Here is a 24,759-nt window from a genome sequence, read left to right on the forward strand (position 1 = left end):
ATTTGTTACAAAAAGTTCGATTACATTTTTGTAAACAGTAAAATCAAGTTTTTTAGATTTTTGAATATTTCCAATTTTTTTTGATATATTTTAGATTAAGATACAATTATTAGAAAATATATTAATGGTTTTTGTGAAAAACTACTCCCTATTACCAAAATAATGAATAAGACTAATAAAAACTGCTAAAAACACATTTTTTGCGTTATTGGATTTTTCTAATTTTTTTTTATATATTTGGATTAAGATACATTAATTAGTGAATATTATATAATTTTTACGAAAAATTACTATTAATTGCCAAAAAAATGAATTATATTTTTAAGAACTGATAAAATCCCATTTTTTTGGTTTTTGAATGTGTTTACAAATTTTTTATATATAATTTTCATTAAGATATAGTAATTGAATATTTTTTTATAGTTTTCACGAAAAATTACTATTTGTAAAAAAAAAAGCTTGAATTATGCAAAGTTTTAAAAACTACTTAAGTAAAATTTTTGGGGTATTTGAACGTTTCCAAAATTCTTATAAATATATTTAAATTAAAATAGAGTAATTAGAAATATTTATTTAATTTTAAAGAAAAATACTTTTTATTACCAAAAAAAAGGAATCACTTTATTGGTTGTGCAGAATCTATATCCATCAATATGTTCTTCTATGTTATTTCATTCTTTACATTCATAAATTTTAAATTATGAATAACATTCTAAAACCAGAGCCGTCCGCAATATATAGTTAAATAATTCTGTAATTTTTAAAGGGGTGGACGAATTAATTTATTCAACATGAAAGATGATAGTCTTAGACACCTGTCTAATGCCCCCCCCATATTCTCCACTACCAACTCCAGTCTGGACCGGAACTTGCTACATGACTTGGTGATGAAGCTCTGGTTGAGGTTGGCTCAGGCATTCTTGAGGGCAGACTTCAGCTGGTCCTTGGACTTATATTGGACTCCCGGCAGCATCCCCTATAAACGCCCAAACACTGCAAAGTCAAGCGGCGAACAATCAGGTGAGTGAGGCGGTCAAGAATTCCGATCAAAGAAGGCTGGAGTCTCGATCTGAAGGAACTCTTGGGTAAAGTTTCTAGTATGGCAGCTGGCATCGTCCTGCTGCCACCACCACCTGTCCCCATAAGTAGCCGTGGCCTAAGGGAACACTTTGTCCTTCAAGTATTGGTAGTACGTCTCGGAGTTAAGCCTCTTGTAGTCCTCCAAGAAGATGAGATCACATTTCTGACCGTCAGACGCAACAACAGCCAGGACCTGGAGATTGGTAAAGTGCCGTTCATTACCCACATGCACTACGTCATCATCCGCTGTAAACGGTGGTGCGGCTACAGGTCAGAACCTTAGCAATTTCAGAGGGAATTTTCCCCGCGCGGAAAGTTCCAAAATTGCGACTCGACGTCTCTCCATATTATCGGCTGTTGTTTCACTGTTGCTATTTAGATTTTGCTGGAGTTTTGTTTATAACTAGTCAAGACCCTTGCCACGAAGTATAAACCGGTTTAAACTCAATAAAATCACGAATATGTGCATGGCGTAAAATTTAAAGGAGTGTTCAGTTTTAGACGCGCACACCTTTATATATATATTTTTTTAATTTTTAAGTTATAATTTTCGGGGTGGCCGTGAATTTTAACAAATGACCTTCAGCAGCTCATCCTCTGCAGACACTTCTAAAACATATTTATAGCTTTTGCCACCTATTCCTAAATTTAATTGCCTTTGTCGTCTTGGTAGCAATTAATTTATATTTCAATAAACTTGAATGGTGAATTAGTACCAATCAAAGTAGTACCGAAAAAGGTTCAGCTTGTTTTGCACAATGTTGGGGCATCAGCCTCACCCTAAAATACATATATATGTGAGTTGAATTCATTACTTTTTGTGTGGAAGTTCTCTCTGAATACATGACTCATTTTAATATTTTTGTGAGGAGGAGAAGATTGCTTAGTTTATTTATATGGGAGTACTTTATCATTTAAACTACTTATGCGTCAAACACAAGAAGAGAATTAATCCTTTAAATGGCGGTGAAGCTTATTTTCCATCTTTATTTCTTAATAAAATTCAAGATACATCGTTGGGGATGTATGATTGAATTTATTTCAATTTGATGGAGCTGTTATCGGATAGGAGTGGGGATTTCGTAAACAAGGTACACTATACTAAAAAAAATCAGCTTGGAGATTTAACTGATAAGGTACCTAGATAATAAAGATTAAACATAATTTTCTTAGGAGTTGTTTTTAATTTAAGGAGATTCTGGAACAGTTTTTTACTCGAGTTAAAAGGTTGACATTGGATATTTCAGAAAGACAGGTTATAAGATTCATCTCCTGGGATCTTAGGATCCAATTTTCCAGAGATTGTTATTGGTTGTAAATCAACAAAAATATTTCAAGAAAAGATTTTTTTCTTTCTTTCATCTTCATGTGGATTTGTAAAGCTCATACTTACAATTAAAACAAGTAGAGTGGTTCAAATAGGACGAATTTCTTTTGGCATATATTCATAATTAAACTCGGAGGTCGTTTTGGATTGATGCTAAGACTGATGAGATAATCTGTAATTTTCCCACCTTTTTCATTATTTTTTTATCAGTTCGATCTTTTTTACCGATGTATCGCTCCTAATGACCGATACATCGGTCTTTAATCATACGGCCATACCTGTATTTTTATTTTCTTCACGCCTAGCTAGGATTAAAGAATATAAGACCTAATAAAATATTGAATGTATGCTGGAACATGTAATAAAACGTTTTAGTTACACACTTCCTACTTTTAACATCAGATATATTTTTTCTCTTTGAAAGCAGTTATGAATTTTGTTAAAACTACAGCCACTCAAATAACGTAGTTACTAGTAACTACGTTATTTCAGTTGTTTTAGTTTTCAGAAATGACCAATATGGACCTTTCCAAGTACTGACAAATTTTACGAGGACCAAACTGATAGAACTGAAGTATTTTTTTACTTCTTACTCATCGAACGCTACTCGGATGTAATTATCATAATATAGAATCCAGATCCGATAAATTTAGACCAATATTTTCTAACAATGTTTTATTTTGTGTAAAAACACAAATTCCACGAAATTTCAGTTTAATCTTCTTTTACTGGATTGGAAAAAGTATAAAAAAATGGCTATTTTCTTTTGAATTATAATAAATTCATCATTCTTTATCCCAATGATATACATAAATCATAATTTGTTGTAAAGTTAATATATTTAAATATATTAACAAAAACAAAATAAAAAAGAACGCCAGAAAAAATTATTCATTTTCAAGTTATTTAAGATTAGTTGTTGAAAAATACAATATTAACCTCTGATGGTTTATTTATATCCTATGAAACGTTGCTTTTTGTAGGCCACAAAAAAATAGCTTTCGTTTTATAAAGGTTATTTCCATATTTATCAGGAAAACATCATTTCAATCAAAAATTTGTAGGTTAGTGATGTCAATGAAATTCTAACGGAAAACATTTTTGTCAGAATTCGGATGCCATCTTATTTCTGTTCAGAGATATGAGGCCACTAATACTACAACAATCATGGCTAAAATAAAAATGTCTGACAGAATGGGTCAGAAAATAGCTTTAAATCTTTTTTGTATGTAAAAATATTTGTTATAAAAAAGTAAACGGATGGGTGGGCCTGTAAATAAAATTGAAATTATACAAATACAAAACTTTTGTAGTTGCAACCTAAACAGTGTTTTTTATCCTTTAATGTTTAATGTGAAAACATTTAAGCACTAAGTAATTAAATCTGCAATTGCTCACAGAAGACAGAAAAAACACTACTCATTGGTGAGGGGGTAATATTTGTATGTCCTATGGATTCAGTTAAAAGGATTTGTGGAGGCTGAGTAATATTGAATTATACTCAACACCCCTAGTGGAAAAAATAAGTGCTGCTATGACCAATACTTTGTACAAATATTAAACACTTTATCTTTGTTTGTCTCCGGGATTATTAGCTTTGGTATCGATGTTAATTTTCGTTTTCTTTATTTTACTTAACGGCAGATAATAATCCCTACAACTCGACAGATAAGACAGTACGTAAAATGAGGTTAAACTTTAAAGAGGTTGAATGAATTTATTCAGAAAGAGAAAATACATATTCCATACGTTCTTTATAAATCTAAAGACGGATTTACATTTTATTTTATTTAAGAAAGCCTCACAGGCCTATATGTGTATATGCTTGTATATTAATGTACATACATATTCCAAAAGCATATTTTATACTAAAAAAATAATGATTATACTACGGAAACAACAAGTGAGAGCAGGGAAAAACATTCATAAATCAAACATGAAGAATATACAAACCTGACCTACTAAATAAATGATAGATAAACCATGGAAGAAGTGGATAGCACCGTATCCGTTCATGAATTATTTTGCATTTGAGTTAATGACTCAGAATTATAGTTAATTCTATAAGGTTTAATTGTATGCATGATAGGATAGGTTAATTTGAGGGGCTTTGTTCAACTTTTTCGAATTTTGTGTAAAATATGACCACACGTATGTGAGTTTAAGAGATTTCTCATTTATTTTGTGAGGATTCACTCTATTGTAAAAGCCAAATCAAACTATTTTATTTTTGTTAGGTATGGATGATGATTGATAATAGATTATGTTAGAAAAACATAAAACATAATTATTTTGATAATGATATATCAAGTTAAAATTCCTAATACTTTACAGAAAATCAGTAGTTAAAAAAATACCAGAGAAGTATTTCCAAACATGAAATCTCTGACAATAACTAGTTACAATGGAAAAAATATTCCATAAAATATGTAAAATAAAGTTTCAACTTAATTGGGGAATATATATATGTGTGACTTCATATAAAAACTAAGCAAACAAATTTATAAAGAAAAGCCATAATTGCTTATTATAGGAAACAGTAATATTATACCAAAAAAAGTGTTGATGGGTATGCTATTGTCGACTCTACCGAGAAACTGGGAATTGTGTGGACGAAAAATTAATTTGACTGTACATTCCTTTATAAAAAAGTTAAAAAGAATCAAATGAACGCCAAAAGAATAAACACTGTTGAGAAAGTATATAATGGTGGAATTTTTATATCAACTACCAAATTGTTATAGTAAATACGCTGGAGATTCTATAAGAATATCCAAGATCATGAACGGATTACAAATTATTGAACATATTGTTTTTTTCTAAAGACAACATTAAAAAAATGGAGGTATCAAAGAGTAAAGGAGTTTATGGAATCAGCTTTCAAAAAAGTACTGTTTCAGAATGTATTGGAATTTTTTTATATGAATTTTGAAAGAAAATCTTCCTAGATATGAAGCGACACTCATATTTTAAGCTGGTACAGTTAGAGTCTAAGAATTATTATTCTTTTTTTTAGTTTGAGCTTTTAAAACCATGTCATATGAGAGTTTGCTAAAGGCCTATATTCAGGAGACAATGGAAAGGAGGAAATGTATTTACTTTTTCGTAAAAATCGAAAGCCTTCTGAATGACTGAAAGTATATGAAAGAGAAGAGGCATTGTAGTATACAATTGGGATGGTCTTTAACTCCTTCCACAAATGTTGTTTTATGGATTTTATGGAAAAAGTCACACATAGCTAAATCATGTGAATATGGTGTTTGATCGATGGTATTTATTGCGTTTTGGCTTTGAATTCGCTCACAATCTTGGCTTTGAGGGATTTAGTGTTATCCTCGAGTAAGATCCATGAGTTCTTCTTCTATAACAATGTCCGTTTTGACGGATTATCTCATGTAAACGCCTTAGTACGTCCAATTAGTACTCCTCATTGACCGTGTGCCCCTTTGGAACAAATTCATAATGCAACAGACCACAGATATCAAAGAAAACAATGAGAATCAGCTTGACTTTAGAGCAAGTCCGGGGTAGCCTTCCTTGAACTCTTTGTAGCATTCATATAAAAACTTATTCATCAAGAGCTTTTCTAACCCTTTCAACGCGTAAGGACATGAAATTTTGTTCGCAACACAAAAATTAATTCAAACTCTTTGTTCAATAATTTCGTTCATTGTAAAAATCGTGGAGCACTACTGAGGTAGACTGACCTATCCAGCTGTTGCAAACAAACTGGTGTACAAATCGTACTCAAACTTGGGATCTTAATGAAAGAAAGTTTTGGTGTTATCACACATGGAATCCAAAACAGTCCTACAGATCAGTCTTAAATTAAGCAGGAAGACATATAAAGAACCGAGCATGTTCCGGTGATATTTTTTGGGGCCTCTGAGGCTGTTTTTGACACACAAAAAAACAAACCTTTTGTACATTCTCTTTGTCTCTCCCCTATTCGCTTCTGCATCTGTCTCTTACAATTCTGCCTTCATTCTTTGTTTATATTCTTCTCTGCTAGTATTCATATATATCAAATATATAACTTTTGGGTTCTATATCCTATCAACCTTGGATTGTAATTATTATTCTATAAAGGCCGTGAAAGATAAAATATGTTTCTTTGACTCTGAAAAAATAGGTGTTCTTTTGCATGTTTCTTTTTCTAAATACATCAAAACTGAAGGGTTTTGAACTAAAAATTAGAGGCAAAAAAATCAACACCAAAAAAAATGTTAACCTGGCCTACAGTTTGAAAGGATGTTTATTACGCAAGCTCGAGAGTGAAAAGCACAAATTAATAACTGTCCATGTAAATTTGATAAAATACACCAGAATCCAGTTATTATACAATAATACAACTGTATCGCATGTTAAAACAAACTTAGTATAAATTGGTTGGGTCCACCTATCCGTTAAAACAGCATATGTACTGTTTGAACCTATCTGACAGAATAATTTGTCTTTTCGGGACGATCGGACACGTAATGATGTAAAGCCCTGCATTTGAAAAAAAAGCTTATAGTCAGTCATAAGGAGTTTTACATGTATTCTGTCCGGAGAAAAGTATAATTACAAGTAAAAACACAAAATGTCCTACGTTTTGGGAGGACCTACAGACCTTCCAGTCCCCTCCCCCTCTGCATCCCAGCTGATATATATATATCAATATTTGTTGATCTATAAAACAGTGAAAAGTTATCAATGTAGTGGACTCCGAAATATCATACACCCTTCCGTTCATACTAAAATATCTTTATCGCCCGCTCCCCGGTCAACTAGACATCAAAAATATATGATCCCTATGTAAGAATTATGGACAAGTCAAAAACAAAAAGTTCGTGAAATACCATTAAATTATTTACCTAAATAAAAAAAGTATATTCAGTGATTGCAGAAAATATCAGTTATATCTATAAAGAGAAGTTAAAGACATAAAATATCTTGTTTTGAATAATTTAAAAATAATCGATCAATTATTTGCATAAAGAGAAGTTATATACATAAAATATATTCTTTTGAAGAATTGAAAAATATTCTATCAATTGCTATAATTGATTGATTGATTATTTAGGGTATACATATAAGTATTTATCAAAAGTAACATCTATTATGCTTGTTTTTTTGGGTTTTTTTGGTTTTTTTATGTATAAGCAATATTACATTTACCTACAGTGAGATTAATATTATATTTAACGAAGGAAATAAATAGGCTGAAGGTAGGAACTGTAATTATAAACCCAGGGAAAAATAAACAGACACTTTTATATTAAACTCTAAAATACCAGACTATATACTACACGTCTATATAATATCGACTGCCTCTGTTAGACCCATATTTACTTTAAGGCACCTTTGTATGCCTCAATTACCAACTATTAGTTTTATTAAAAGGTTTCTATATAATTAGAAAGCATATTCTATATGAATAAAGCAAAAATTGGCTTTCTTACAAGACTTGTATTTTTGGACACTTCAATAAAAATAACAAAAGATTTGAAGAAAAATTACGTACAATTTTTTACATTTGGAATATTTTGACTTTTAAAATGTAGCCTAAATATTTTTTTTTTGTATAAGTGGGGATCTAATGGATCCCACCAAGGTCATATTTTTTATATATTTTATTATCTAAGTATCATGATTTTCAAGTACAATGAAGGTAAATTTAATTGCATGTAACGCAGTTCAAAAATTGTAAACTCCCGCCCATCAATGTAATTTTCTCTTATATATTGCCATTTTTTTTGCAAAAAACATATAAATATGTTAGAAAGATTTTACATTTACCTCAATTTCTTATAAAAAAATAATTTTTCTAATAACAATTTGAAAATCATAATGATATTCCTTTTTATATTATTTTACATATTTTCTTAGACTTCTTTTACTAAATATTTCTCTTTACCTTCATTGTACTGGGCAATCTTGATACTTAGATAATGAATTATAAATAAATCATTATTTAAAAATGGTTATATTTTAGTTTAATGTCTTTTTTTGGATTCAATGAAGTGGTTTATCTCTACTTTTTGTTCAAAAACTAAGCAAAACGATCAAAAAAGGCATTTTGGAAAAACTCAAAGGGCAATGAGGTAGGGTATAGAACATCCTTAGATCCCTCAAAATATAATTTTCGAGCTTCTCACATCTAAAACCATGGGGGGAAATGCAGAAACATATCAAAATATAAAAAATTATATTTTTGAATAGGTCTAGTGCTCATTTACACCATAGTAACATTATTTTTATAACATTCTCTCAATTGTGGTTTTTTCGTATAGATTGGAATTACTCTGATGTAATTTATCAATTCTAATATAAACCCAGCAAAGACTTACAATTATAAGTCCTGAGCGAACCCTCATAGTTACTTTTGTCTTTACGGGGTGAGGTTTTTGTTCAATTACTTTATCTCACAGCTGTTTGTAGCTAATTTAATGAAGTGTCATGACAGTTATTATTTTGTTCTCTCATACGTTCTACAAACAGTTAAGATTACCACGTTAATCTTATTTACCCAATTTTTGCATCTCTTATAATTAGTGATGTAAATTTTGTTTATTTTTTAGCTTCCCTTCTTTTTAGAATTGGTAATCGGGATTTTCTTTCTCTCAGCTGTTGTTATTATTATTTAACTCCTTCGTGGTCAACTTATTCTTCAACCATGTTTAATTATATTTCAAACCTGATTTAATATTCGTATGTGCTCATAAAAAACCTCTGTAATCTGGAAGATTTGTTGAGGTGTTATAATTGTAAGTCCTTGATAGACTTGGAGTAGAATTGAAGATCGATATTGGAGTAATTCTTGCCAATGTCCTTGTTTATTTCCTTCTTCCTTGTCACAGCTGATAGTTCATGATCCAATAAAACGCCATGACAACCAAGCTGCTCTCCTCCAAAACATTCTTCAAATTATCAAGGTTACCATGTTGATTTATGGTTTCTTTTTTTTTTTACATCCCCAAAATACACAAGATTTTTATGACTACTAATAACAATATATGTACTTCTAGAATAAACAAGCAGCTACCTGATATTTCTATTATCAAATTACACGCACCAGGATGCATTTTTATTTACATTTCCATATACATTATTAATGCAAAGTTTATCTCTCTTTTTTGTCTCTTCCTCGACGCCTAATGACTCCCACTAGAATAATATATATGAATAAATAAAATTAATATGATATTTTAGTGAGTACAATAATTATATATGTTATATGTATGTATGGAGGTCTTCTATCCTAAGGGCAATTGTTCATTTAAAAGAATACAATATAAAATACGTACTTATATTCATATAATAATTATACATGAATAACTGCAAAATATTTATACAATATATTTTCGTTTAATTCTCCTCCACTACATCATTTATTATGTTTTGATAAACACAAACCTCATCCTATAGGGTTTTTAATCATTTTATCTATTTTTACGTATATACATAGTATATGAATATGTAGTGTATGTTTATACTTTACTTGCCAATGGCGTAAAGACAACTTTTTATCTAAAGCTTTTGAAAATTGACTTTTTAATCTGAACAGAGTATTTATGTAAAAAGCATTTTCACTCACGTAATACATTCTGTCAAAAAAGTACGTGGAATTATTAAATAAAACATAAATTTTCACATTTAATCATTAAAATTTATTTTTTCCCTTCAAAGTAATCTCCTTTGGATGCAATGCACATATGCCAACGTTTATTTCAGTCCTTGAAACATTTTCTATAGGCACTTTTTGGCCTGACTTTTGTTTTATGGATTCAATAGATTCAAAACGGATTGCACGGAGTACCAATTTAATGGTGGTTGATATATGGTATTTATTGCGTCTTTGGCTTTGAATTCCCTCACAATTGTGGCTATGTGCTATGGCACGTTAGTGTAAAGTAAAATTTTCCATCAGAATGGTACGAACTTCCTCGTGAGAGATATTAAGGAAATGTGATAACTCCCTTAACTCCCTTGAGCTGGTTTGACGATTTTTTAACACAATGTCCTTCACTGCGTCGATGTTCAGTTCGGTGGTACAGGACGAAGGTTGTCCCGGAAGTAGAATATCTTCGACGATTTCACAGCCCTCCTTGAACGCTAGTTACCCTCATATCAACGGATTTTTGATAAAACTGATTCACTAAAAGCTTTTTCTAACATTTTCAACGCGTCCGCACATAAAATTTCGTTTGCAATAAAAAAAATTAATTTAAAATCTTTGTTCAATAATTTCGTTCGATATAAAAATCGAGGAGCACTAGTGAGGTTGACTGACTTATCCAGCTGTTGCAAGTAAACTTGTCTACAGATCACACTCAAATTTTGCACCATAATGAATGATAGTCCTGCCTACCTAAAATATGTTTTAAAATCCTTTCAGCACAGGCAATTTCAATTAACAGTTCCCGGTACTTTTTTGACAGAATTTAATATGCATCATTACCAAAGAAGAAGCCTTTTTGGGGAATCAAACTTGATATTTTTACTTCGTGTAATCCTTTGAATCTTGATGAAATTTAATCAAATGTCTTAAAAAATAACAAAGACGTAACACTTGCATTGAATACTATTTTATGCCAATGATAAACAGTGGTATTTGAATATAATCAAAGTAGTATGTACTGAAAATCCCTATGAAATAATAATAATTAGGGAAAAATATCTTATTTCTTCCATTGAATAGTTAATTTGAATGTATGTAGGATATGGAAATAAGATTGTATAACGATGTACAGGGTGGTTTAGATAAATTGCAAAAATCTTTAAAGGCTTATAACGAACTAGAACCTTTTTTTTTTACAGCTACATTTAATGGCATTCAATTATTTATAATGAGAGGCACCTTTCATAATAATCCCTGCCACACGACGCTGGAAACTTTGGTAGGCCCGGGCCAACTCATGTAGATCCAGCTTGGCCATTCTGCTGGTTCTGGTTTTGCACTTTTAATTTATATTCCTTGGATGGATGGAATAGCCCAAAGTAAGAATTTACACCTTCCAATAAGACAGTGTCTGGCCCTCAAGGCTAAAAAAGAGCAGGATGTATTGCTCACAAATTTTCCTCTGTTTTAGAGCCCCAATTTTTGGGCTGCAAACAGCTCAGACTTGAACCCATGAATTTTCTGTACCTGGAGGAGGATCGAGCATGTCTATGGAGGCCCTGAAAAATCATTGTGCGTCTGGATCAGGACAAGGTTGGTCGGGCCCACCAACGCTTCCGGCGTTGTGAGGCTGAGGTTATTGAAAAAAACGGATTTTATAATAAATAATTGAATTTAATTAAGTTTAGCTTTCAAATAAGAAAAAATTAATGGTTCTATCCCATTTAGTTCGTTCATTAAAAGCATTTAAAGATTTTCCCAACTTATCTGGACTACACTGTAATTACATATTTTTATTATATTTTAGAGTTATAGTTATAATAAAAATAGATTATAGAGAAATAAAGTGTATAGAGAGAGTAAGATTAAAGTCATTTTATGTTTTGGTCCCATTCTTGACATTCAATAGTTGTATATTTTCTTTAATATTTAGGATACAAGAGTTTTCATTCTTCTCAAACGTAGGCCCCAAAACCGAGGAACATCAAAAATGCTGATCTCACATGAACACGCTCTAATATGTTTCTTCCCTGATGTCATAAATTCCATCATAATTGAAGGAGACACCATTTTGGGGGCTAAAAGTTGATATTGTTACTACGTAAAATGAACACATTTACTTTAAATTTTGATGGAACTTAATCACATGGCTTTAAAAAAGACGTAATACTTTCATCGAATACTACTTCATGCCAATGATACACAATGATATTTGAATTAAATCAAGGTTATATTTGTAGATTTTTTTTTTTTTGATGAATTAGGCATGATAAAAGTTGGATAATTAGATAAAAATATCCTATTCTTTTCATTCTAATTGTTAATTCATTGTTACTATGGAAATTTGAATATAAAGTGAGGTAATAACATATTTTTAATAAATTTAAGTATTTGATATATAATAAAACGAAGCATAGGAGGAATATATGTATTTTCATGGATAAAAAGGATTTAGTTAGGGAAGTACTGATACTAAATTTTCATCCAATCCAGTTAAAATTCTCATAACATCTTTATGGACTATTTCAATTTCAACTACCATTCCTTATAGTGAATAAAGGAACTTTCTAACAAATAACCAAATTGTTCACTTATTTTTAATACTTAACTTTTTATAAATTATGGATAATGAAAAAAACATAAATTTATTAAAAAATTGATTACTCTCCGTACTCAGGAGTCAACTAATTTATGTTCGGCTTATGTTAGGATGTTTGACCCCCCCCCCTCCCCCCTGTGAGATATTTAAAGTTAACCTCCTCGCCTCTCGGCCTCTAATCTAATTTCAACCGTTTCACTGCTAAAAAACAAAATGCTTGCAACACTAACAAAAGCCTACTTCTATTATCTTACTGGTTCAGCCCACATGAGATGAAATAGTCTTGAACTGTTTTCAGTTCGTAACTGAGTTATATATACTTTCCCTAGGAATTAAAATATGCATAAACCAGTGCTTGAGTCCGGACTAGTGTATGTCTTTTTTAATAGACCCAGAACGGATACAATTGACCCGAACTTGAGTCACAAAATATGGACTCGACTTCAGTTCTGTTATTAACAATATTATTCAACTAACATAGGAAAAGGAAACATTAAGTGAAGAAGTTACTTAATGGTTCCAGTCTAAACCGCTCAATCAAATTCCTACCGTTACAGACTTTTTGAACGTCTCATTCAACAATTAAAATGCATGGGGGTACTAAAAAGGTGATAATTTTTAAATTGTTGCTTCCAATAAATTTTCAGTAGAAGCCTGCAAATTTGTATAATCTTTCTGTGTACTTCCCCCTTCTATTTTTTTTTTTTTTTTTTTAATTTGTCTGAACACATCGTTTAGTCTAGTTAAATAATTGATTTGTAACTGTAATTTTTTTAATGTTCCTTTAATTGGCGAGATGGAGTTACACTGATTAAGTACATATAAGTAAACATTATGGTATTACTTTAACTCCCCCTAACCTAGGAATCTTTTGGTGAAATAAATATACATAAAGTATATTTATTTCTTTAGGAATCACCTGGGCGCGAACGTCACACATTAAGCTCAAGAGAATAACTTCTCCCGAGCACGTTGTTCATGAGCTACGGCCAGTCCATAACCGTAATTTTGTATCGAAAAATGAGCTCGAATAAATCGTATTGCCGATATAAATTATTATGCGTAGGTATAGGTAGAATCGGAATTATTAAGCCGATTCCGATACTTTAAAAAAGGGCGACTCCAATAACCAATTCTGATGCATTGGTACAGCCCTAATGTTATCAATTTATTTGTTAGTCACTTTTTGAGATCCCATAGCTCATTATTTTCCTAAATTTGATGGAAAAGGGGGTATTTATTCAAATGAAACTTAATTGTTTACCGCTACAAAATGGGCAATAAGAACAATGAAATGGAACATAAAAACCCTCTATAGTCGAAATCATAAAAATAGTATTTGTTATTAATTAATCATGTGATTAAATGACAGCTTAATAACCATTTTTGGGAACTAAATGTAATTCCTTTACAACTAATTTCACTGTACAACATCAATATAATCTATTTAATGCACAAGTCAACAAAAAATTATATATTCAATACTATTAACATTGCTTTACGTCTTAATTACGAATCTGTAATTAGTTTTTTCTTATCGAATCTGGTTTTAGAATTTTTATAAGTATTTCTACTCTTTTATATTTTAAACTAGTGTTGTATCGGTCCTTATTTAGGACTGAAGACTGAAGTCCGGTCCAGTTCAGTCCTGCATATTAGTTCTGAGAACTTATCAAGCTTGGTTCTATATCACACAACTCAACTTTATTTCTTCTTATACGAATCAGCTATAGTACTGACATTCCTAGGACCTAAAGTCTTAGTGACCAGTCCCAAAGACTAATAGGACTTGTTCTAAGACTGGACTGGATAGAATATATGTATAAAGACCGACGCAACACTATGTTGAACCGACTTTTAAGTAAGAATAAAATAAATTATATATTTTGAAATTTGTTTATTTTTTGCAAACTTTTATATTAATTTCAAATTCAAATCTTGAATAAATGTAATTTGAAGGTTATAAAACACAATTTTTAAAGGTTTTGTAGGAAAAGGAATAAGGTCTAGGTTTTTCAGTTGTTTTTAAGTCAAATAAATTAATTTGAAGATTAACTATTTAGGTTTGAATAATGAATTTTAAAATGGAACAAAAAAAATTTGAAAAGGTAAAAGCATATTGACTAATGTTATCTATATGAGATTTTTACTTACGTAAAGATAGGCTCTCCAATCATTCCCTTGTACCATAGAATAGTTGCAACCTTGCCTCCAGGCTTATTAGCTGATATGTTACAAGGAAGCTTTGCTTGACTATTTTGAATCACTGTCACTGAAATCGGTTTTTCATTTTGTCCTGAAATAACATATTGAGATAATTTTTTAGACTTACATATTTTTACAAAGAAATCTATGCATACCCATGAAAGTGGATTGGGAAATAGGCCCAAATGATAGAATAAAAAAGGCAATAATTGCGTAGTTGGAGAAGTAGAGCCTCATTATTAGGGGTGACGTTTAAGCTTGTAAGTTCATGGTTGTTCAAGTTTGGTAGATTGTATATAATGGTTATTTAAAGGGAATATCCCTACAAAAAGAGAAGAAAAAAAATCAAAATTAGCAATAATAAATCCTACGGAAGAATGGAGATTTATATCCTACATTAAATCAGATTTATCAAAATGCATTAGATTTAGTATGTTTTTTTTTTATTATTTAGCAAACTGATGGATGAGTCCTTTTCATCCTTTTTTTCTATTAATATATATCTATGTTGACCATTTCTTTATAAAAATTAATGAGACAATAATTGCCCGTACTAGAGTTGCATTAAATATGAACTGAACATTTAAAAAAAATCTAGTTGGGAATCAGAATAGTGTTTTTGTTATTTTTCAAGTCCATAAATTAATCAAGGTAGACACGCAGCTTGGGACTCTGAGTGGAATAAAAATGGACCTTGGAAACAATGTTCCCTATTTTGAGACACTCTTCATATGATGCAGACGTGACGATAAGCCAATCCGGCTGGGTGAGTCTCACTCCGTAGTGATCGAAAGTCTATCTTCCGGACTCGATTTATTGGTAAAAGTGAGGATGTTGCCAGCCTGTACTCTTCTTAGCCACTTCAGGTGAGAATCGCTGAAAGGATTTTTCAAAATCAGTAATGGGTTTACTTTTTCATGTCTTTTTCTAGGTCCAGTCTCTTCATTCTTCTCTCAACTAGAGTGACAGGGTGTTTCATAACAAGGGTGTTACAAAAGGTTTCTCTTATTCATTTACTCGAAACAGTTTCTAGTGCAATATATGCCGGAGTTGGAGGACACGACGTTTCTTATCCGCTTTTTGGATCAAGATCAATGTTTTGATGCTATTTGAGTGCAGCTGACCGAAGTACGTTAAATGGTTTTCGAAATACTTCAAAAAGTGGTAGCACATAGTCTATAATTGATCTCCACGATGAACCCATCTCAGACTTTACCCTTCACATGGCTTTTTGTCGAAATACTATCCAATCCCGAAACTGTTGCTTTTGAGCCATGATAGACGAGTATTTGTCGGGGTTTTTGATAGAAACATATGCACGAGATTGTCCCCATACTAGGTCTTTTCGTATTTTATAAACTTCTTCACACAATACCTGAGAATATGGTACATATCTCATAAGGCAAAAACCATAAGGAAGAATATTTATGTCCCATGCCTTCATTTTTTCAAAGCGCGTGAGGGGGCTCTTTTATAAAATGGGACACTTCTCTCCAATTTTTCTTTTATATAGTCTTCATTTCTAATTGTAGCAATCTTCGCCTTAGTGGATACTATAATTCCAAGAAGCCATGTCGACTTGGTGAATTCAATATTTTGTAAATGTAACTTCAGATGGTCCTCACAGTTGGTAAGTATTTGTGTTTTTCGTATATTTATAGATAGTCCTGATACTATATTCGGATTGTTATTTTTTTAAGATGCAAAGTATCTTTTGAATTATAACTCAACCACTTCTATAGTATAAACAACTTATTTATTTTAGGTTTATAATAAGCCCTCCCCCTCCTATGATCAAGAATGTGGGCAACCATAAACAAAAGATACACACAAACTCTATTATATTTAAACAGATAGTCGGCGATGAAAATCCGGTGGATTATTTAGCTGGCCCGTTTTTTTTTTGTTTTTTTGGAATTGGTAATCTGAAAAATGAATTTTCTTCTCCTTAGCAATTTTCATTATTTTTTAAGGCATGAGTAGTGAGCCTCCTTTCCTAAGTAGATTCATTTAAATTTCAAACTTGATTGAACATTTATGTTTGCTTATCAACGATTTGTTTCAGAGTTATAATTGTAAGTCCTTGTTGAACTCAGAGTAGAATTGGGCATCGACATTGGAGTAGTTATAACAAATATCGTTGTTTATATCCTTTTCTCCTTCCTCTCTTGTCACAGCTGATTGTAGCTGATCTAATGAAACGTCATGAGTATTATTCTTTCTATCCTCTAAGACATTCCTCAAATTGGCAGGGTTACCATGTTGATTTTGGGTGGGTTTTTTTCCACAGTGCTATCAGTTTTATTCTTCGTTTTTCATGAGCACAATTTCCCTTAACTAATTAATTCTAAAATGTTATTTCTTCAACATTTGAAGAAATAATCATAACATCTTGAACATTTTTTAGAGTATAAATTGATGAACCAGGGCTCTGTGACCGTGCTTTTTTCTACGCATGTTCGTTGCCTAACCTCGTGTAAAGTTACATTCATTAGTTTATACAATATAATGTACTTTACTTTTTTCTTTTTTAGTATGAGTTCCTTGTTAAAAATGAGTCCCCCAAGTGCTCATATGTTTGTAAAAGGCCTTAAGACCCTAAGGTCTCCACTAAAATATGACTATTCAACATAATAAATAATTTTTTACCAATTATTTTGCTATAGTATACCCTAGGGGGAATAATAACACAAAATATTTTTAAAGCCACTATTTCAAGTTTATTAGTTACTTTAATACTGAATTGAGTCATTTAGAGCTGCTGAAGGTTCTACTTTAAGTCTGTTCGACTTATTGTACTGACATGATTTGAGATTAGATCGTCGTAAGTGATATTGGCATTTTGTTGAAATGTTATTGTTTAGTAAAGACAGGGTATTATTAAGGTTGTTCTTTAAGTATATTAACTTTTGGTGTTAAAAAAATTATTCTCTGATAAAAATTTGCTTGTCATGCTAAAAGAAGATCTTTCAGTCTCAAAAACTGAAGATATGAAAAAGATTGTATTTTATTAGTTATTCCGAAATTCTGGAATCAATTATCATGTCATTAGGACTGTTTTTATTCATTCTTATGACGGGTAACCAGACGTATCATGTGTTTAAATACAATATATTTCTAAGAACTTTTCATATTATAATTTTCAAAGCTTAAAATTTTCCCTCTTAAAATTAAGAAGTACTTTGATTTAAAAAGTTACTTGTTTTGGGAAGAGAACAATGTCAAATTGGTAGTGTTCGATTGTGTAACAAAAAAAAAAAAGACTGTAGTCTTGGTCATGATAAAATTCGTCCTCAACGGTATTTAATGGCAACTACAACAACTGAAATAAAGTAGAAATTTACTATGTTCTATGAGCTGTTTCACATAACTTCTTTGAAAGAGACAAGATACCTGGAGTTTAAAGTAGAAGTTATGTAGCTAGAACGTACCATAATCAAGTAATTTACATTCTAACAATCATTCATTATTTTCTTTGTTTTTATATCCGTCAATCCCTCCTAGGAGTGAAGAAAATAAAAAGATTGCTAGCACTAAAGGAAAGGACCAACTAATTGCTCCTTTGGATCGTTGAATGGTACAAAAGATCGGACCAATATAAAAAAAAACTGAAAGAGGAAAGAACTGACTACCACATCAGTTTTAGGACCGATTCAACCATACAAGTTAGTAATTTTTGTGCTTCCAAGATTAGATTTCCCTCTTTCAAAAAATACCCATTTTAAATCATACAGCCTCTTTATATTAATATAGAGTTGTTGAGGTTTGAAGATTATAATATACAAAGTTCTTACAAACAAATTGTATATTCAAGGATTACCTACCTTTTTTAAGTCCACCCCAACGATGAATATGAAAATAGGAGATGAAAGGAGAATAATATTCAAAAGATACTACTATTTTAGAATATTAAAATAAATTATAATGGTAAAAATCTATTCAATTTGTTCATTGATGCTTTTAATATATGTAACAACTACTTTGGACAGACAAAGCTGTTTAGTACTATAATATACATTTTAGAGCATACTAAGAAGGGAACTAAAACTTCAAAAGGTGAATCATCTTATCCTTTATAAAAAGACTTTTAATGAATTCAAAGAAACTAGGAATATCTATGTACGTATGTAAAACAAACTTTGAATTTCGTTTTTTTTTGTATGAAAGTATTTATGCACAAACTCACTTTTGATCTAGGAAACAACCATGTAGTCATATTAATAAAATATTGAAGGCGTTTGGGATGTAGCACTGAGCGTGTGCATCATATTAAAAAAGAAAAATTAGTAATGCAAAGGTATATATAAATTAATAAAATCGAACAGCGTTTAAGTCTAACCCTATTTTATAGAACTCTAAACTATAAAATATCAATGAAAGACTCATTTTTAAGAATGAGCGTGTATACTGTGTTGCTCGATCTCAGGCAGGTAGCACTCCTAAGACTAAAGTACTCCTTTGCTCATTACGTCTCATTATATATATTTTTTCTGATGTTGCTATTCGTTATCCTTTGTGAATTTAGTAAAAATCTACGTATTGAGTAGCTACGTGTGAGTGTACACATAAAATACAGTGAGTAACCCTAAGGATTTCTGTGTTAGTTATCTTCTATATTTATAAAGAAAAGTTTGCCTGTTTTAGGACGACGCCTAATAATTCTAAGCAGTTCCTGATACTAACGCTAGTTCTCTATAAATATAAGCTCAATAATAACAACTTGTCGAAGAGGAAGAAAATTATAAACTAATTGATAATCATAGATACTAGACAAAGTATAGACTTTCTTTTTAACTTTATTCCAGAAGAATAGTGTTTGCAAAGAGACTCCCCAAAACTTACAACTAAAAACTTTGGCTTGTCAAATTATAGTTGTCCACAAAAGCAAACTATAGCCAATAATCATCTACCAAGAGGATATGATGTTAAACCCTCGCCTACTTTTTGTTGGATGTGAAACTTACGTAGTCTTTGTGAATATTTTCTTTAAATTTTGTATTACCTTTAGGAAAGGTATGATATACCTAAGAACACCCAGTAATTATTATAAAGCAGTCATTTTAATCATCATCTATCATTAAATAATCCTTAACATTATTTGTGATATTTAAATATGTCAATTGCCTCAATTTATTTTTTATTATATGGTGTATATTTACTCAGTATAAGCATTTAACAATTTGTTAATATTTTTCTTTATCACACATAGTAACCCTTTTTGGGTGGCTTTTTTTGTCAGAAAAGGCGCATATTTTGTATATTAACGTGATGTCAATATGGTTTTAAGAAATCAAGTCAAAAATAAATTAAGAAGGCATACCAAAGAAACAAAAAAGTGTCTGCTTAGTTAAGGTGTATACTTAAGCCGGGCTTGGTATTTTGTAATGGTTTAAAAGTTGAAATTAGTATATAAAAGAATACAATAGAGGATACTATATACGTTTGGGCAGTAACATTCTTTCTCAGATAGAGAAGGATGGAATGATAGATATGAGGGAAAGTATTCTTGTATGTGCATGGATATATATTTTAATTATTAACTAGTCAAGAAAAGATCTATAATTCTATAGTCGGTCACTTCTTCTTTGTTTTGTTCTCAATAATATATCTAAGTTTTTAAAAATTACTCTTAAAAGCAGGTTTATCGATGAACCCATGAAATAGCTAGCGATGAAAGTTTTGTGTATTTTGGGTCTGTTAAAAAAAAAAACAAAGAACAAAATTCAACATGGTAACTGTGACAATTTTAAAGAATGTTTTGGAGGAGATCAGCTTAGCTGACATGGTTTTTTTTTTATTAAATCAGCTACAAGCAGTACAAGGGAAAGGAAATATACAAGGAGATCGCAAGAATTACTCCAATGTTGATCCTCAACTATATTCTGAGTCCAACAAGGAACTACAATTATAACTCTGCAACAAATCTCCAATGTTACTTTCTCTGTCCTTTATGAGCATGTTTTGTCAAGGAAAACAAAAAATATTCTTAAGATTACCAATTCCAAAAAAACGTTCCAGCTAAACAATACACAGGGTTTACATCACTAGTAATTGCTATGTAATAAATAATTTGTGGATTCACTCGTCGGGGACTGATGAGAAACGCTTAATACAGTTTTTTACCCAATAAAATTCTTGTGTGGGGATTGAATATAGCCATTTAGCTCAGTGAGACCCTTATATCAGGTAACCGTTAGCCCAAGTTTGACTATATATCCATTTTAATGTTGGGGTGGACACACTCCAAGGAACTACTCGCAGTAGGATATGAAGGGAAGCCCTGCTGGGTAGTAAATTAGTAGAAAGTAGAAAAACAAAACATATAACTCCCGCTATTATCTTTATTTTATCTTGCAACCTTTCATACAAAATAAAATACTAACTAAGACCTAAAATCAATAGGTAGTTAGCAAATTTTTCCCCACTATTGAAATATTGTTCAATAACTATGGGCAAGTGTTTACAAGTTAAAAATATTTTCTTCCATATTCAATCAATTAAGGTAACGACGTCAACGAAACATATATTTTGTTGCCTAATTATATTTGTATTTAGATGTATGTATCTATACAATTAATATATTTTATTAACATGAAAACTACTTGAATTGTTATTATTTATTTATTTTTTGTTCTAATAACATGCAAATCTATTAATGTGGGTAGATTTATATGTATATATATATAGTAGTTTGAATTGCTCAATTTATTTCTAATTTTACGCTTGATAGAAAAAAAAAAAATAAAAATAACATAATAGAAAGCACAAAAAAACCCTTTTAGAGTAGATATCTATTTAAATCTGAATGGGAGAACTAGGTTTCATCCTTTTATTATTCAAATGATTTTCATTATAAAACACCAATAATGAGCGTAATAATAATCAAAAATATATAGTAATAAATTTAGAAAAAAAATATAAAACTCTATCTAGCTAAATTGATGCCATTTGTGCTGAAATATACTTTTGTATTCGTTTTTTCCCCTAAATTGGGAGCTGGATGCAAACATTTTCATTCAATAAGAAGTAAATATATTATAAGCCAATAGTCAAAAGAGAGAATTACTCTAAAAATAAATATTTTTGCTATGTTAAAAAATTATCTATTCTCTTTTTGGAATTTCTCAAGCAGCTACTAGAGGTAGGAAAAAACTCTATCATGTTTGGATCAAACAAGAATTACATTTTGTGTCCTTTATAAGCACTTCTTTAATTAGTTACTTTGTACTAAAATTTTATCCCTCTAACAATTAAAGAATAAAAACACCACATTTTATATAGGTTGCAACTACAAAAGTTTGGTGTTCGTCTAATTTTCTATTTATTTACAACTCATTGGTTTACTTTTTTTTACTACAAATGTTTTACTAATAACAATGATTTGAACCTCCTTCCTATGCCATTTTATTAGACATTTCCATTTTAGCCATATTGAGAGTTGCAGAGTAGGTTTTTAGTTTTCATGGCTGAAAATTTGTAAACATAAATTTTGAACACAAATTCCAACTATTACAAATTGATGTGTTTTTTTTCTTGCCATGTATGTATAATAATGTTTATTTTCATGTGTTTTTCAGTATTATAATACCAAAGGGAACTATGTTATATTGAATGAAATATGACCGGAGGTATATTAAAAAAAAAAGAACCCCAAAATGAACGTGTTAATCATTACAATTTCAAGAATTTTTTAGGTGTCATAAAGTCCTGTATATTAGGTGCAAGCACCTATGGAAGGACGGAAATGAACATTGATCTCAGGGGATATAAATGAATGACTCCATTTCCCACCTTTTTCTACTTTCCCCAACAAATCCTCATCGATAATCTTCCTTATTCTAAGAAACAATAGTCGATAAAAGTATGATACAATATATCAATAAACACACTAATTAAAACAATTTATAAAATAAAAGTCCAGTAAATATATTTATAAAATATAGACCTTGTGCTCAAAGGGAGTTTAAATAAATTGAACTTTATTGCAAAAGTTGTTAGTCATAAGCATTTTTGATCTGTAAAAAGAAAAGAACCTCAATTAAACATTTTAATCTTAACAATTTAAAGAATAATTTTGAAGAAGAACAGCTTAGCTGTCATGAAGATTGATTAGATTAGCTGTGACCACCTGTGAGATGAAGAAAACCCCCAAATACGCAATTTTTATTTTATCTATTTTTTTTTCATTTGTATGTTTATATGAATCATTATGAATAAAGACATTGCTGTTGAGAAAAAAACAACTCTCAAATACCACTTTCTAAATGGCAAAGCCATAATTTTGATCCTACATTCTACGTTTATTCCAACAAAGACATACAATTATGATTATAGTTAAATATAGTCATTGCTGGCAAAGATTTACCCGGCGTTGCTCGGGCCAAGGAGGGAGCTCTAGATCACATTTACAACGGTGAATGCAATTTTTTTTTATTGTTTAGATCTCTTTGTTGCTACTGAGTACAATAATATTTGTATTATTATGAATTTTTCAAAGTTGTGTTATAAACTTCATATAACGTACCAACATTTGTATACTCGTGTGATTGAAAAAATTGTATAGATGAAAAGTCCATCTTTTATTTTTGTCAAACAATTTCCAAATCGAAATTAATTCGCAAGGATAACTGCAATAAAAATTGCACTAACTTTGTTTTGTTTTTTTAAACAAAGAGGAATAAATGGACACCACCGTCATAGCCACACTAAATTCAAAAGACATACCTATGCAAAATTTCAGTTTCCAATTTCCAACATTAACATATTATTATAATTATATGTTGTTTCCTCACGAATGCAATAATTATACTAAAAGTATTTGAAAATAAAAAAACATTGTTCTGGTTTGCAACATCAACAAAACTCGCATGCCAAAAAACGCTCAAGATTTACTACCCTACTTATTTTTATTACAAAGGGAGTTTTTATAATAGGTAGAATTTTAAAAAAAATAGCACTATCTTACGGGCAGTTCTCCAGATCACATAAAGAGAAAAATAGAGTATAAAATATTGGTACGGCCGTCGATTAAAACCTCCACTTATTATTGTTATATATTCCAAAGCACAAGAAAATTATCTGTAAAATTTTAAGTTGAAGTAAGTTTGTCATTTAAAGCCTTTCTTTGAACAAATTACGTTTTAATAACACTTCAGTTTCCACAAAATTTATCTAATCATGCAAAAATCAAGTAAAATGAAAGGTCTAATTTGGAAGCTAATATTTTTTTTCAAATCTTTTATATTATATCTAGAAAAAAAAATTATATTACAAATTAAAAAGACTTTACATCAGTAAAAAAGTTCGATTTTAATAAACTTTTTCGGTAAAACTTTTAATTTTATAATAGAATATTTAATAAATATGCAGCGTAAGTTTTCATAAAAATGTTTTGAAATTAAATATATTAAAGTCACTGATTTGCCTAATTTTAAGAAGTAATTAATAATTAAAAGGACAGAAAAGTTCAAAAATTAAATAAAATTAAGTTGATAAGACTAATTACATTTAATGTTTAAATACACATAAAATACATTGAATATTAATCATATTAAATTTGAGCTAATTTTTATTATTAATAACAATCATTTATGTTTATCTCACAATTTTATCAATTTTGGAAATAATACTTTTACTTTTTTTTAAATTATTTTTTTAGAAAAATTAAATCATTTTTATCCTCTGAGTTTGATACATTTTAGTAAAAACTATTGGTGTGACGTACTTAAAATATATACGACGTATATAAAAATACTATTATTACTTTAATGCAACCTATAAATAAATAGTTATATAATATACTAGCAAAGCGTTACCCGGCGGTGCTCGGGCCAAGGAAGGTCTTTGAAATCACATTGGCAATACTCAATGATATTTTTTTTTGTAATACTATGAATTAAAAAAAAAAAAAAGAGTTATAAACTTCTAATAACATACAAATATCTA

At 30.2% G+C, this 24,759-nt stretch overlaps 1 protein-coding gene across 1 annotated transcript in view; it reads right to left on the reverse strand.

Annotated features, from left to right (window-relative positions):
• Positions 1-24,759, reverse strand: part of LOC121122247 (protein turtle) — a 208,813-nt gene that overhangs the window by 154,384 nt on the left and 29,670 nt on the right. Inside the window, exons 2-3 of the mRNA XM_071889998.1 lie at positions 14,970-15,136; positions 14,764-14,905 (exon numbers count right to left, since the gene is read on the reverse strand). Of these exons, the coding sequence (XP_071746099.1) occupies positions 14,764-14,905; positions 14,970-15,051 (224 nt within the window). The 5' untranslated portion in view covers positions 15,052-15,136. The remainder of the gene's footprint in view (positions 1-14,763; positions 14,906-14,969; positions 15,137-24,759) is intronic.

This window comes from Lepeophtheirus salmonis, chromosome 7 (assembly GCF_016086655.4).
Source record: "Lepeophtheirus salmonis chromosome 7, UVic_Lsal_1.4, whole genome shotgun sequence".
Classification (NCBI taxonomy): Eukaryota; Metazoa; Arthropoda; class Copepoda; order Siphonostomatoida; family Caligidae; genus Lepeophtheirus; species Lepeophtheirus salmonis.